We start from the raw sequence: 12297 nt of genomic DNA, 5'->3' as shown, positions 1-12297 counted from the left end.
AAAGCTATCCTCCCTCTCCAGTGCTTTCCTCAATCTGAAATAGCCCTCAGGATGAGAACTGTATCAGATCAGCATCCTTCATGCTTACCCACATTCCTAGCCATATTGCCAGCCCTCCCCAGCAGCGGGGAGCGCTGCCAGATAAACAACCCCCGGTCAAGCTGGCAGCTTCGGTGTGGGTATGCCCAGCCTTCCTGAAAATGGGGTGAAACACCTGGGATTTGCAGGTGGAAGCTTGACTGCATGGGAGTCAGAGGGAAGAAACATTGACTTAAGCAGGGTGTTTTCAACTGCCAAGAAACAGGGCGGCTGTGGCAAAGAACTGCTTGTTCCGTACAGTTTGTAGAGTTACATGTATTCAACTAGACCAAACTGTCTCTGCCTAGTTCTGCTCCCACTAGTTTTTCTAGTACTCATGTGCTTGTCTTTAACCTTATGAACCAATCCATAAAACTCCTAACATGAATTCAATCATAGAAAGTCATATTCCCTTTAATTTTACATTCCATGAATCTTACCAGGCATCGTATTTATTTTTAATTCACCTTCTGTTGAGACATTGCAATATGCAAGGTTTTGAAGCCCTAGAAGTTTGGGCCAACGGTTGTGTTATAGGAGCTACAAAGACCTTTGCAACGAATGGCACTCCAGAATGACATTCAAAGCTTTGAATTGTTGTCTGTAACATATTGGGAAGTGACAGAAAAGGAGAAGTTTAAGTCCCATTTCTGAACTTAGCTCAACTTTCACTGGAGCTACAAAAACATACAGTATCGCTATTTCAAAGGATACCCAGGGCATGTTGGGTGTGTTGGAGTCTGTTCAGAAGTGATTTGTGAATTGCTCGTGTCCCACCAGACCCACACTGATTAATGACATTGTCCCATTCCTCAGTGTATTTTGGTTATTTATGATGACCATCAAAACACTACAATAATATAAAAAACATTTCAGAGTAAATACAGAAAAATGTTTTTCCACTTGATTTATTTTCATAATAAACCAATTAAAAATACAAAAGACAAGGACCCAAGGTTCAGAGGGCTCCATCATTTAAAAATTTGTCTTTAAATACAAATTCACTCTGTAATATGAATACATATAACATTAAACCTCTAAACATAATGATCTTATTTGCATCTATCAAAAATTTGTTTGGAAACAAATTAGCTGAAAAAACTTCCTTGTGACATTGAATGTACATTATTTACAATCAAAAAAAGAACTCTTAGCAGTATTAAACTCCAAATACCTGCATAAATTTATATTTCATTTCCCTCCCCCCTTACAAAATAATCTGAAGTAGAAAGCAAGATTGTTAAGCTTCATAGTTGCAAAATGGCATGAAACGCTTGCACCTGCAGTGATGCTGTTAGCTTCTGTAATTAAATATATTTGATGTTTTCATATAAAATATAGACATGGCATTGTCCAGTACTGGAATAAATGCGTACTCTCAATAGGAGTGTATATTCCATTTTGCACGCACAAAAAGCTTGTGCTGCAAAAAATGCAAGAAGATACCTGGTTATCAAAGTCTAAAACTGGTGTAAATTCACCAGTACGAAAAAAGATACTTGATCATAAAAATTCATACACAAGGAATGAAAAGGTCCCACTAAAAGTAACTGTTGCTTCAAAAGTTAAGTGATACACGTACGGATTAAACAGAAAAGGTTATAATAACATTACTGCAAGGTAAATCAGTGACAGACTGAAAAGATACAGTAAGAAGTTTGAAACTTTGGCCAACAACCTCAGGAGAAAGTCTTCATAGCATAAAAAGCATGTTCCTTCATGCCTGTATTTTGAAACATAAGTAATATATACTTTTATTTGTATGATAACATTTAGCAATTAATAGAAAATCAAAATCCATTCTAAAGCATGAATTCTAACAATTAACTGCAGAAATTAAGTAGCTTTGCAACATCTTGCTTCAGAATCAAATCATATATACATAACTGAAAAAGGTCCCATCACATTTATGAAAATAGTCATCCACAGGGTCTTTTTTTTTTTTTCCCCTCAAATTTATTAATACGAATTGGGTTCCAATGGCTCATTTTCTTGCTTCACTTGCACGTTAGACGGGAAACCATTCGAACTGGACACTACCATCACAAACGGTTGCTGCTGGAATCTCTGCTCCGACTGCTCAGCATCATCTGATTTGTCACTGTCATCTTCTTTTGCCGCTCCTTGTCCGCCGACCTGTTTCGTTTCTGGTGCTTTAATGACTGAAGTGATCACCGTGCCCGATGGATGAGCCACCACCTGTGAGCTGCTCGGCGAAAACGTTACCACGGGGGTAGTGGCACTGAAGGATGGAGACGAAGCCATGTTGACTGTTCCATTGCAAATTGTCTGCACGCTGCTGGTGAGCACCTGCTGAACTTGCGCTGGGCTCAGCACAATGGAGGAAGGAGGCGAGACTGGCTTCTGAGACTGCAGCATGACGTTTTCTTTAAGAACCGTCATGGGTTGTGAAGTAGGAATGGCTTGTAAAATGAATTTTTGGGGCGTTGTTGCTGAGGCTGGATCCGTGCTGGCTATCACTGTCGTAAGAGGCACTGTCTGGAGTGTTACAGTATGCAGCTGCTGATTTCCAGGAGAAACAACCACTGGAACTTGAGTTGGAGTCTGTAAAGTCCTATTAAGATTAGAAAAGATTATAGGGTCAGAACACTTCCACGCTGAGTTTTGAAAAATAATTACAGATTTACTATTGAAAAATTGCTTGTCATCATAAACATTTCATTTACCCAACGGTTCCAGAAGAGGTAGCAGTCACCCTCCTAATAAAACAAGAACTGGACCTGACCCCTGATTTCAGCAACACAGTTCCCAAGGTAAAGGTACCCAGCACAAACGCTACTACCATCGCCAAACTGAACAGCCAGCCTTTGAGACGTCCTGTAGTTCATCAGAAAACCTGGAAATCACATCCAAGATCTCCTTTTCAAGCATCAACCAACATCACGAGCATGACGCGCTACATATCTGCCATCAATTTCATGAGGTACCCTAAATAATTCGTAAGTCACGAGCCTAAATAACGCGTAACTCAGGCCTCAATTCTCCTGACATCTGTATATACATTTACCTATATGCAAAAGTATCTGCACTGGAACAGTGAGTCTGGGCAGGACCTTCTCAGACTCCCAGGACACACAGTTCTCTCTCTGCCAGGCTTGTACGCACCTTCTGGTAAAGCAACTGAACAGAATTTGCTCCCAGAGCATCAGTTTAACTTAGGAATGATTCCATCAGTTTCAGGCTCACAGACTTGGGTACCACCTTACTTTCTACATACGTACAGCTGAAAGGGCAACATTAGAGAATTAACAGCCATATTGCTGAAGCACACAATTACTACAATGGACAATGGTGAATGAAGAGGTACGGCTGAAACGCATATACTCCAGTCACGCAAATCAAACCAAACCAAACAAACAAAACCCCCAAACCACAACATAGTCCTGGCGAAGTAAATGATTTCCAGGGGCGGGAAAGAGGAAGGAAAGGGTAAGTGCTTCGACACCCTCCCACAGCCTGCTGCAGCCCACCATGCCACGCTGTCTCTGACAATCTTTTTCTTTCCTTCTGTCTGCCCTGCAAGGTTCTCTCCAATCTTCCTGCTTCTCTTCAGTGGCAACGGACACAAGCTGGGACACAGGAAATTCCATCTCAACATGATGAGAAGGAACTTCTTGACTTTGAGGGTGGCAGAGCACTGGAACAGGCTGCCCAGAGAGGTGGTGGAGTCTCCGTCTCTGGAGACATTCCAAACCCGCCTGGACGCGTTCCTGTGCAACCTGCTCTAGGTGACCCTGCTCTGGCAGGGGGCTTGGACTAGATGATCTCCAGAGGTCCCTTCCAACCCCTACCATTCTGTGATTCTGTTTTCTCCTGCCTGCCCACCTCCCCTTTTTCAGTCTTAAGCTCTCCCTTGTGTTTTCTTGAACATGCTTGACACTGACTGAAAACAAAAATAACTGTCTCCTCCTCCTCCTAGCTTATTTCTGCCCCTGCTGAAATCCCTTTAAATGGAAAGCAATTTTCTGTCAACATTTGTACTTTCAAGTCCTTGCACGCTCTTCCTTCTGAAGCCTGGTCCTCAGCTATGCTGTAAGGGTTGCCTACTATACATCTACCATGGAATGTCCTCCTTTCTATAGTCCTTCTACCCATGTCGTACCTATTTTTTACAGCTCTGTGAAATCCTGCTTGCCAGTGTTTAACCACTGACCAGTCAGATCAGACTCAGCATATTCAAAACTTCAACTTAAAACCATGCTCTGGCTATCATAGTTACAAAAAAAAGCTTACCAAAGCAAGGCTTATGAAATGCTGAAGCCGTGGGGCAATGTGGATGCAGATGCTGCTGCTGGCAATAGTCCAATTGCACAGGGAGCTGCACTCCCCCTTTCTTAGTGCGGCAGCAGAGACAAGTGAAGGAATATTTGTAGAGGACTTCCCAGGTCCCTCTCCGCTCAGTCCTCTGGGAAAGGCCTCTAGTTGAGCTCCACAGATTGCGCCAGCAAGGGCAGCGCTCCAGTAACCCAACTGGTATCGGGCTCAGGGCGCATCAGTCCTCCCCAAGCATTGTCCAGCTGCCAGTCCCTGCTGTAGGCAATCTCTTCCCCACCTCCTGTGTGGCTTGGTAATACAAGGAACAAAATCTGTATCTGTAGCTTTCTCATCCTCACAAGAAAGACAGGTTGCAGTACCCAAGAATGCTGCTATAGCAAAACAAATCCCAATCCTTGCCCATGAGGCTCCCACGCAAGTCTCATCACAGAGGCCATAATAACCAGGACACAAAATTTGATGCAACGACACCAGAGTCAACCTTGAGCTCCAGTTTCACACAACTGGAGACAGCTCATGGAAATGGGGGCTGGACGGAGGTGAAGCACCAGCTAGAGCTTGGTGCTGCACAGCAAATACCAGCAACCAAACTTAAAGTGCAAGGCTCAGAATGACAGCACCAAAGCTCACACCAAGTCTGCTGAGGGTTATCAGTGCTAACTTCCCCCGCCCCCCCCACCCCCCCCGCTATCAATTCCCCCCTGGCACCTTGATAGGAAAATCACAAGTGTCTGTGTCAGAAGTAGTAACAGGATGAGGGCATCCACTAGCTTTAAAAAAAAATAAATAAAAAAAAAACCCAACAAAACTACCTACAGTTAAACAAGCTTGCAGTAAAATCGCAATGTCATATAGATACAGTTCAACCCAGGAAAGTCTACAGAAAACAGCAATGCAAGTGGAACAGCTAAGAAGGAAAGACAACTGACACTTGCCATCAGAAAAGCATTAAAAATATCAGAGTAGATACCAAGCCAGCTCTTAACCCATGAAGAAATTTACTTGAGCCTGAAGGATTAAGACCAACTCAACTGTAGCAGTTTTGAAAGCAGCAGCTGAAGCTGCTAGCCTGTGCTGGTATGCCATCCAAGTATTTCTTTGAAGCTACTTTCTTGCTCTTTAGCCATTTTGTTTTAAAACAAAACAGTAAAAATAAAAGCTTCTAGCCGCTAAATGGCTGTAAAGGACAACCTCAAGAAGTGTGAACTGGATCTAATCAGTGCAGAAGGTATTCTGCAAAGCAGTATGAGCAACAGCTCTGAGAGGACCGAACCAGAGTCTCAGCAGACTGTAATTAGTATTCGCATATTGATATTACACCAATTTATTTCTTGTGAAAGCAAGTCCCATACCTGTAAATCATACTGTGACTAGCAGTTTACTCCAGATGCTCTATCTTCTCCATCAGTCAAGATACATACATATGATACGCATACATAAACATGTATACACACATATATGTATACACACTCACAGAGTGTGAACTTGCTCCAGAGAAAGCATGCAGCAGATGTCTGTACAAGCACAGGATTAAGTAGCACACAGCACCATAAATACAAATTGTTATTTATGCTAATGGTGGCCAAGCAAGACATTTGCCTTAATTGGTAAGACTACAGACAACTGAGTCTGTTTACACACTAAAAATTTACCTGCTCAAACTATTTGCTTTGAACATCATTGAAAACAATACAGGTTTGATTAATTGTTTTGCCTGTTTAAAAAAAACCAAAGCAAAACCACATTACTTCAGGTGATCTGCTAACACTGGGCTACATTATTTTAGGTGCTTTAAACTGTGTATTTTGCTATGCTTCTGATGCTTCATCATCAATTTGTTCACACCCTTCTTACTCTAAGGTACAAATCTATTGGGTGAATAAAAGTTCCTGCAGAGGTTACAAAAAGAACAAGAACATTGAGCAACAGTGATGAAAAGGAAACGCTGCCATAAAACATTCTGGTTACAACTGAGAAAAGAATGACAAAAATTCTGAAGTGATTTTAGCTTGGCGGAAAATGATCATCTATGTCGTGGTCCACTTGGTATTACTCTTAACAGCCTGGAATTGTGCAATATCGTATTAGCTCATCAAGAGGTAACTAGTGATAAAGCAAACAATAAGTGACAGGCAGGAAAAACAGCTTTATTCACAGTAATTTATGTTAAATTTATTAAATGGAGAAAGAGAGAAGATACAAAAAAAACCCCAACCCACTGAAGCTATAAGGCAAGGTAAAACAAGTATTTCACAGCACAATAAGAAAATAAAACAGGGCAATATTAAGAAATACATAAAGAGAGAGGTAACAGAGGAGAATTCCCTCTCCAACATACACATTGTTCAACCTACAGCTATAAGGTAAAGGATGGCCTTGAGATAAACGGGCGGATTTCCAGGGACTTTCCCCATTTGTTCAACTAACTGGTTGCAAACAACTCATTTAGTCAAGCCAGGAAGAGCGAGGGAGGTGAAGGGGCGGGATGTGCCTGTTAGAATCACTTCAGATGCCTGAGTTGAGAGGCAATCTCTTTTGAGGGACTACGGGAAGCATCAGGAGCTCTACTGTCACTGCAAACTGCTCCACAGCTGCACTCGTGTACATCATCCTCACAGTCGCCAACAATCTTGTTGATACTGCACCCCAGCGTATCACTGTCATGGCCACTGGCCCTTTTACAGCACAAGCCACGCAGACAGGAGCTGCTAAGCAGTCTAGGGGGAGATGCCCACATGAGGTAGAAATGCACTTGATGCCTTCATGCCCAGCCTGAACACCGTCTCCTCCAAAGGTAAGGCAGAACTTGCCTGTTCTTGTCTAGCTCTTTGCCTAGACAAGATAATCTCTTACAGAGGTTAAGATAATCTCTAAAGGAAAGAGACAGAGGACTTAACTCTCAAGTCTAGCGTCCTTTTTACTGACCCAACACAGTCTTACAGTCTTCTTTCCAGAATTTTTCAAAACTGCACACTCGCCTGAATTAAAAATCAGAAACTTTGCTACTAACAGAGACATGCAGAAACCCCACCTCTTTCGACAGTGGCAAAGACACGTAAAGAGAACTCCTGTGGATAGTTTGTCATTGCGCAGAAACAAAACTGACATTTCTAGAAGACTCTGAAGTCCCTTCTGCCGTAAGCAACCTTCTTCCTACCTACCACAGAAATTAAATCAGAAATGGGCTGAAGAAAAGGTCTTCTCAGCTGCAGGAAAATCCAATCAAAACATCTGGTTACAACCAAAGTCTTTGCTCTGATAGAAATTGTCCCTATTGACCTTATTTGGCATACAAGTATCTAAAGGGTGGGTTGAAGGAGGATGGAGCCAGACTCTTTTCAGTGGTTCCCAGTAACAGGACGAGGGGTAACGGGCACAAGCGGGAACATAGGAAGTTCCAATCAAATATGAGAAAAAACTTCTTTACGGTGAGGGTGGCAGAGCACTGGAACAGGCTGCCCAGGGAAGTTGTGGAGTCCCCTTCTCTGGAGACTTTCAAGACCCGCCTGGATGCAGCCCTGAGGGATGTGCTTTAGGCAATCCTGCTCTAGCAGGGGAGTTGGACTAGGTGACCTCTAGAGGTCCCTTCCAACTCTGAAGATTCTGTGATTCTGTGATACCTATAGCAATGGCAGAGGAGTGATGGGCCACAACATTAGTTGATATCATGCAGATCTGACACTCATTCTTACTCAGGGAAAAAAGACTGAAAGCAGATGGTCAATGCAAAATCTCAGCAGGACGGTCCCAGACTGCCTCCCTGTGTCTCTGTGGTTATGCAAGCTTGAGTAAAACCAATATAGATAGGGTGTAAAAGTATGATTACAGAACATAACAGCGACATTCACTGCAGAACTTACACAAGCTAACGTCTATACATGGCACAAGATGAAGACACTTCATTTGAAATAGCAGCTGTAATCACATTTTCAGAGTTGATAAACTCAGGCTAGCCAAATCTGTCTGTTTTTCAGCATCAGCGTAGCTGCAGTCAGACCACCAATACATCACAGCCTGGACACCGAAACAGATTATGGAACAATAGCAGAAAGCGTATATGTTTGCTTGGGGTAGACATGACTTTCAAAGGTAATTCCCTCTGCTTATTGGGACAATCCCTTGTGTTAGCATATTGTTGGCTTTATCATTGTTCTCACACAGAATGCTCATGCCCAGAAAAAACATGATTCACTTTCAGCTACTTCCTTCTCCTCTTGAACAAGGATCTTGCCACTGTGGTCCACGCTTGTGTCACCTTCAGGATGCATTATTGCAACATTTTCTACCCCAAAAGCTGGAAAAAGGTCAAGCTGAAAGCTGTGGCTGATTCATCATGTAGCAGTTCTCTGGTTCAGAAGGGAACACGCAGAGCATATCCCACTGGTCCCCTGTGGACCCCAGCTACAGAACAGAGTCACGATACTGGTCTTCTAACATTCTCTGTCCATGCTATAAAAACAACAACTTGAAAATACAGAAAAGTAAAAATAAACTGAATTTTGATAGAAATATCGTGTTTGAAACCTTAAGTCCACTAAAGCATTACACAGGATCTGTCAGTAGTCAGCTAATTGCAAGTTTCTTGGTATACAGAGCTGCCAGCTGGAAGACTCGGCTATGTCCCGTACAGTCAAGAAGAAACAGAGACATGAAATTTTAAATTACTCACAATATGGTCTTCTCTGAACCATTAGTAACATGAGAACCTCTTTTGACTCCATCCAGAAGACACTCCACCTTGAATCACTACTACTCTAGATTAAAGGTAAATGAAAAGGCATGTCTCTACCTGCAGCCCTAATCATTTAAGGGAGCAATTTAATTGCCCCAATGCAGGCACCTTAGAGCCCTGTATGATGTCCTAGATTCTCCACAACAAGGTAAGTCCCTAACCTTACATGAAATGTACACTTTCTAGAGCAACAGAAGGGATGCCCTTTATGCTCAGAATGACTCGAGGAGCATGGAGCTGAATCCAAGGCCTACTTCAGTGCCTCTGAATTCCAAGCTAAAACACAATTACTCCAATAAACCAGGTATTCTGGTTAACCTGTATCAGTTATTCTAGTTTAAACAGAACAATTTTACAAGCACTAAAATCAAACACTTATTTTTTTTTCTTCCTTAAAAAAGCTGGCTCATCGGAAAAAGTGAGAAATAAATCATCTCATCCAGAGAGGCATTTTTATTTTTGTCCTATCACTGGAAACATGTGGTGCCAAATTCAGCTCCCAGTTACACGACTGGAGACTGCAGTAACTGTCCTTGCATCCACCAAGCCAGAGTGATTAGATCTGCAGAACAGCAGTGAGTTTGCAATTCCAAATATTCCCACTGGTGATACTAGATGTCTTCCCTGGTCCACCAAACCCAGTTTACGTGACCTGACCCCACTCCTGCCCCGTTTCCCAGCTTGGGTTAGCACCACATCATCGCCTTTTCGTTTAACCACTAGCGACGAAGAAGAGCCATATTCCCCTGACCACTTCTTGTCTCCTGCATACAGCAGCACCAGAACTTGTATAAAAAGCCCCTTAGAAGCCATCCAGAAAGACAAGACCTTTCCACTTTGGAGTACGACACTACCCTCCCCTCAAAAGTGCACAAAAACTCTACAAGAGCTTTGTGCAGCTATAAATGAAGCCACTGCCTGTCTCCTGCAAAGAGCCAACCCCTGATTTTCACTGTCCCTTTCTTTGAGAAACACAAAAAGGCCTTGGGGAATGGCTGCCACACACACTCCCAGCAATGCTCTAGGAGTAGGCTTTACCAGGCAATGCCACCTAGCGCAGGGGAGGATGGTGACACGAGCCCTTCATCACATTACACAGAATCACAGAATGGTAGGGTTGGAAGGGACCTCTGGAGATCATCTAGTCCAAGCCCCCTGCCAGAGCAGGGTCACCTACAGCAGGTTGCACAGGAACGCATCCAGGTGGGTTTTGAATGCCTCCAGAGGCGGAGACTCCACCACCTCTCTGGGCAGCCTGTTCCAGTGCTCTGCCACCCTCAAAGTAAAGAAGTTCCTCCTCACATTAAATGGAACTTCCTAGGTTCAAGTTTGTGCCCATTACCTCTTGTCCTGTCACTGGGCACCACTGAAATATGATTCTTTTCCAAATTTCTTAGCAGAGAAGATGCATGTTCAGACTTCTGCTATGAAGGATATGGTTAAGTGTCAAGAAGGCAGTTGTTTTGACCTGAAAAATCCTCAATGTTTTCTCTATAGCATGTGGTTAATCATATAAATCTTTTTCTTCTCACAACACAACAGAAGCAAATCGCTGCAGAGAGAAGAACACTTATTTCCGTGAAGAAGACCGGAGAACATTTATATTAACGAAACTTTAGAAGCTACATTGCGTCAAGATAAATTAGATGGGTCCAAGATGTTCATGCTTAAAGGCAGAGCCCAACCACTAACCAATATGCATCAGAAAAACTTCTGAGGATCATTCCCAAACCCTGGTTGCCCTGACTCCAGAATGACTTTGACTATCTACATGCTCCAACCTCTGAAGAGAAACTGGCAAGCAATGTTGCTATTTGTCCTCATGCTTCCTTGTAAAACGGCTATAAAGTGACTCCAGCCACAATCCCGCAGAGAGTGTGCATACATCAGAAGGTTTGTCAGCTCTTACTCTATAATGGCAATTGTACGTGCTGTACATTTTCAAATCATGTAGACCACTTATTTCATCCCTTATGCAAACCCCACTGCAGCAATTCAGACTGTGTACACAAACACGTTCAGCTGCTACAGATTTATGGCTGCTTGAACAAGCAAACCCAAAATCCAGTTCCTTTGTTTTAGCCTTATTATAAAACAAGACCTAAAACATATGCTCAAAAAAATATTCCATGTGTCCTTCTACCTCACAGAACTATTTTAAGTCTGCATTTTGAAACTGAGCAGAAAAGTATCTGTCATAAACTGTATTTTGAGAGTCACTGCCCGTTCCATACTGCACAGGACTCATCACCACCTTGGTCTGCAGACTGGCACATAAAATCTGGGTTGTGTTTTTTATTTTCACTCTAACTGCTCAGACACCTCAGTACATTCTTTCTTAATTAGCAGTGCCTCTATACCATTCAGTAATTACATACTATACTGAAAAGATCCGATGGGTCTTTTTTTTTTTTTCCCCCCCCTTCATCTGAGACACTTTGTCATCCTGGCTAAGGGAAGTGCAATTGAAGACTTCGTGTAATAATGTTTTAAGTTCCAAACACGGGATTAGAACCAATGCAATACAGAACTCTATGGCTTTAAGGCTTTTACTTCCTTGGAACTTACACATCTATCATCTCTACTACTTTTTTCCCCTTAGCTTATTGCCCAAAGTCTGATTGTGAAATGCCATAATGCAATAATTGGATGTCATAATGTCACTGAGAAACTTCCCAAATGTTCGCCTGGACTTCTTGCCTGCCTGCCTTATTAGGTCTTACAGATACTTCTGTTTATTACCATTTTTTATACCATCTATACTATAGTTATTGGTTTTGATATATAATCTAGTGTAGGTCTAAGACTAGAGCTATTTAACTCTGCAAATTGCAGATCTTTCCCCCTATTAATGTTTAATAGCATTATTCTACTGAGTTAAATGATACTGTATAGCTTCAATTATGTCTGTACTTGTTTCCTTTCACTATATTGCCCCAGTCAATTTCTACACGTAATTAAATCCTTCATCAACTCTGAAATCATAGCATTGATTTCAGAGTAGCTTCATGCCTAAGCTTTAAAAACTGACAAGACATCACCTTGATGCAGACTCCTATTAATTTTCTAAATTCATTCCAAAACCGGTTCTTTTCCTCGGGGGCGGGTGTGGGGGGGTGGGGGGTGGTGGTGTCAAATTCTTCATAATTATCTTTCAGTAAACTTCCGATCAAATATAATCCTTCCCTCCC

The 12297-nt window shown here is 42.4% G+C and overlaps 1 protein-coding gene across 4 annotated transcripts in view; it reads right to left on the bottom strand.

The window, feature by feature from the left end:
* Positions 1-970: 970 nt before the first annotated feature.
* Positions 971-12297, bottom strand: part of ELF1 (E74 like ETS transcription factor 1) — a 93901-nt gene continuing 82574 nt past the window's right edge. For all 4 annotated transcript variants that reach the window (XM_054191106.1, XM_054191114.1, XM_054191135.1 and 1 more), the window contains exon 9: positions 971-2653. In XM_054191106.1, the coding sequence (XP_054047081.1) occupies positions 2038-2653 (616 nt within the window). In that variant the 3' untranslated portion in view covers positions 971-2037. The remainder of the gene's footprint in view (positions 2654-12297) is intronic.

The sequence above is a fragment of the Rissa tridactyla genome, chromosome 1 (genome assembly GCF_028500815.1).
Source record: "Rissa tridactyla isolate bRisTri1 chromosome 1, bRisTri1.patW.cur.20221130, whole genome shotgun sequence".
In the NCBI taxonomy this organism is placed as follows: Eukaryota; Metazoa; Chordata; class Aves; order Charadriiformes; family Laridae; genus Rissa; species Rissa tridactyla.
The sequence above is the reverse complement of the archived record's forward strand: the minus strand, read 5'-3'. Positions and strand labels throughout refer to the sequence as shown.